This window comes from Charadrius vociferus, unplaced genomic scaffold (assembly GCF_000708025.1).
Source record: "Charadrius vociferus isolate BGI_N301 unplaced genomic scaffold, ASM70802v2 scaffold1894, whole genome shotgun sequence".
NCBI classification, from domain to species: domain Eukaryota; kingdom Metazoa; phylum Chordata; class Aves; order Charadriiformes; family Charadriidae; genus Charadrius; species Charadrius vociferus.
This window is the reverse complement of record NW_009648100.1, coordinates 112,222-112,785: the sequence shown is the minus strand read 5'-3', so window position 1 is coordinate 112,785 and position 564 is coordinate 112,222. Positions and strand designations below refer to the sequence as shown.

General features: G+C 65.8%; 1 protein-coding gene across 1 annotated transcript in view; it reads right to left on the bottom strand.

Annotated features, from left to right (window-relative positions):
* The window catches only part of STARD7 (StAR-related lipid transfer (START) domain containing 7), a 9,930-nt gene extending 9,368 nt beyond the window's left edge, over positions 1 to 562 (bottom strand). Inside the window, exon 1 of the mRNA XM_009883878.1 lies at positions 498 to 562. Coding sequence (XP_009882180.1) covers positions 498 to 562 — 65 coding nt within the window. The remainder of the gene's footprint in view (positions 1 to 497) is intronic.
* Positions 563 to 564: the final 2 nt, after the last annotated feature.

The following is a 564-nucleotide window of genomic DNA, read 5'->3' as shown; positions in this document are numbered from 1 at the left end:
GGGGGGTTGGGGGGGCACCCCAAAGAATCTGCAAGGGATTTAGGGAATGAAGGGTGCACCCCCCACACCACAGCACCCCAGGAAAAGGGCCAGGGGACAATCTGGGGGGAGAACTCAAGGGGTGCACCCCCAGGGTAAAATATGGGGCAGAACCCGCAGAGGGTGGCACCACTGGGCCCGGGAAGGTTTGGGAGGGCACACCCACCCAGGAAAATTTGGGGGTGGGGGGCAGCCCTAAGGATTTGGGAGGGCACCCTCGAGTTTTAGAGAACTGGGGTGCACCCCTAGTGACGGGGGGGGCACCCCAAGCCCTGGCAAGGGGAGGGGGACGCCCCTAAGGACCTGGGGGTATACCCCGGGCTCTAAGGAATGGGGAGCTTGGGGACCCCGTCCCACCGAGGATTTTGGGGTGGAGGGCGGTGTTCCACAGCCACCGAGAATTGGGGTGTGGGTAACCCAGTCCCGGGGGAGGGGGGGCCCCCACGGCGGACACCCACCGCTGCAGCTCCTCCTCCTCGATGCGCTGCCCGTCCCAGACGAAGACACCGGCCAGAGGCGCCATAC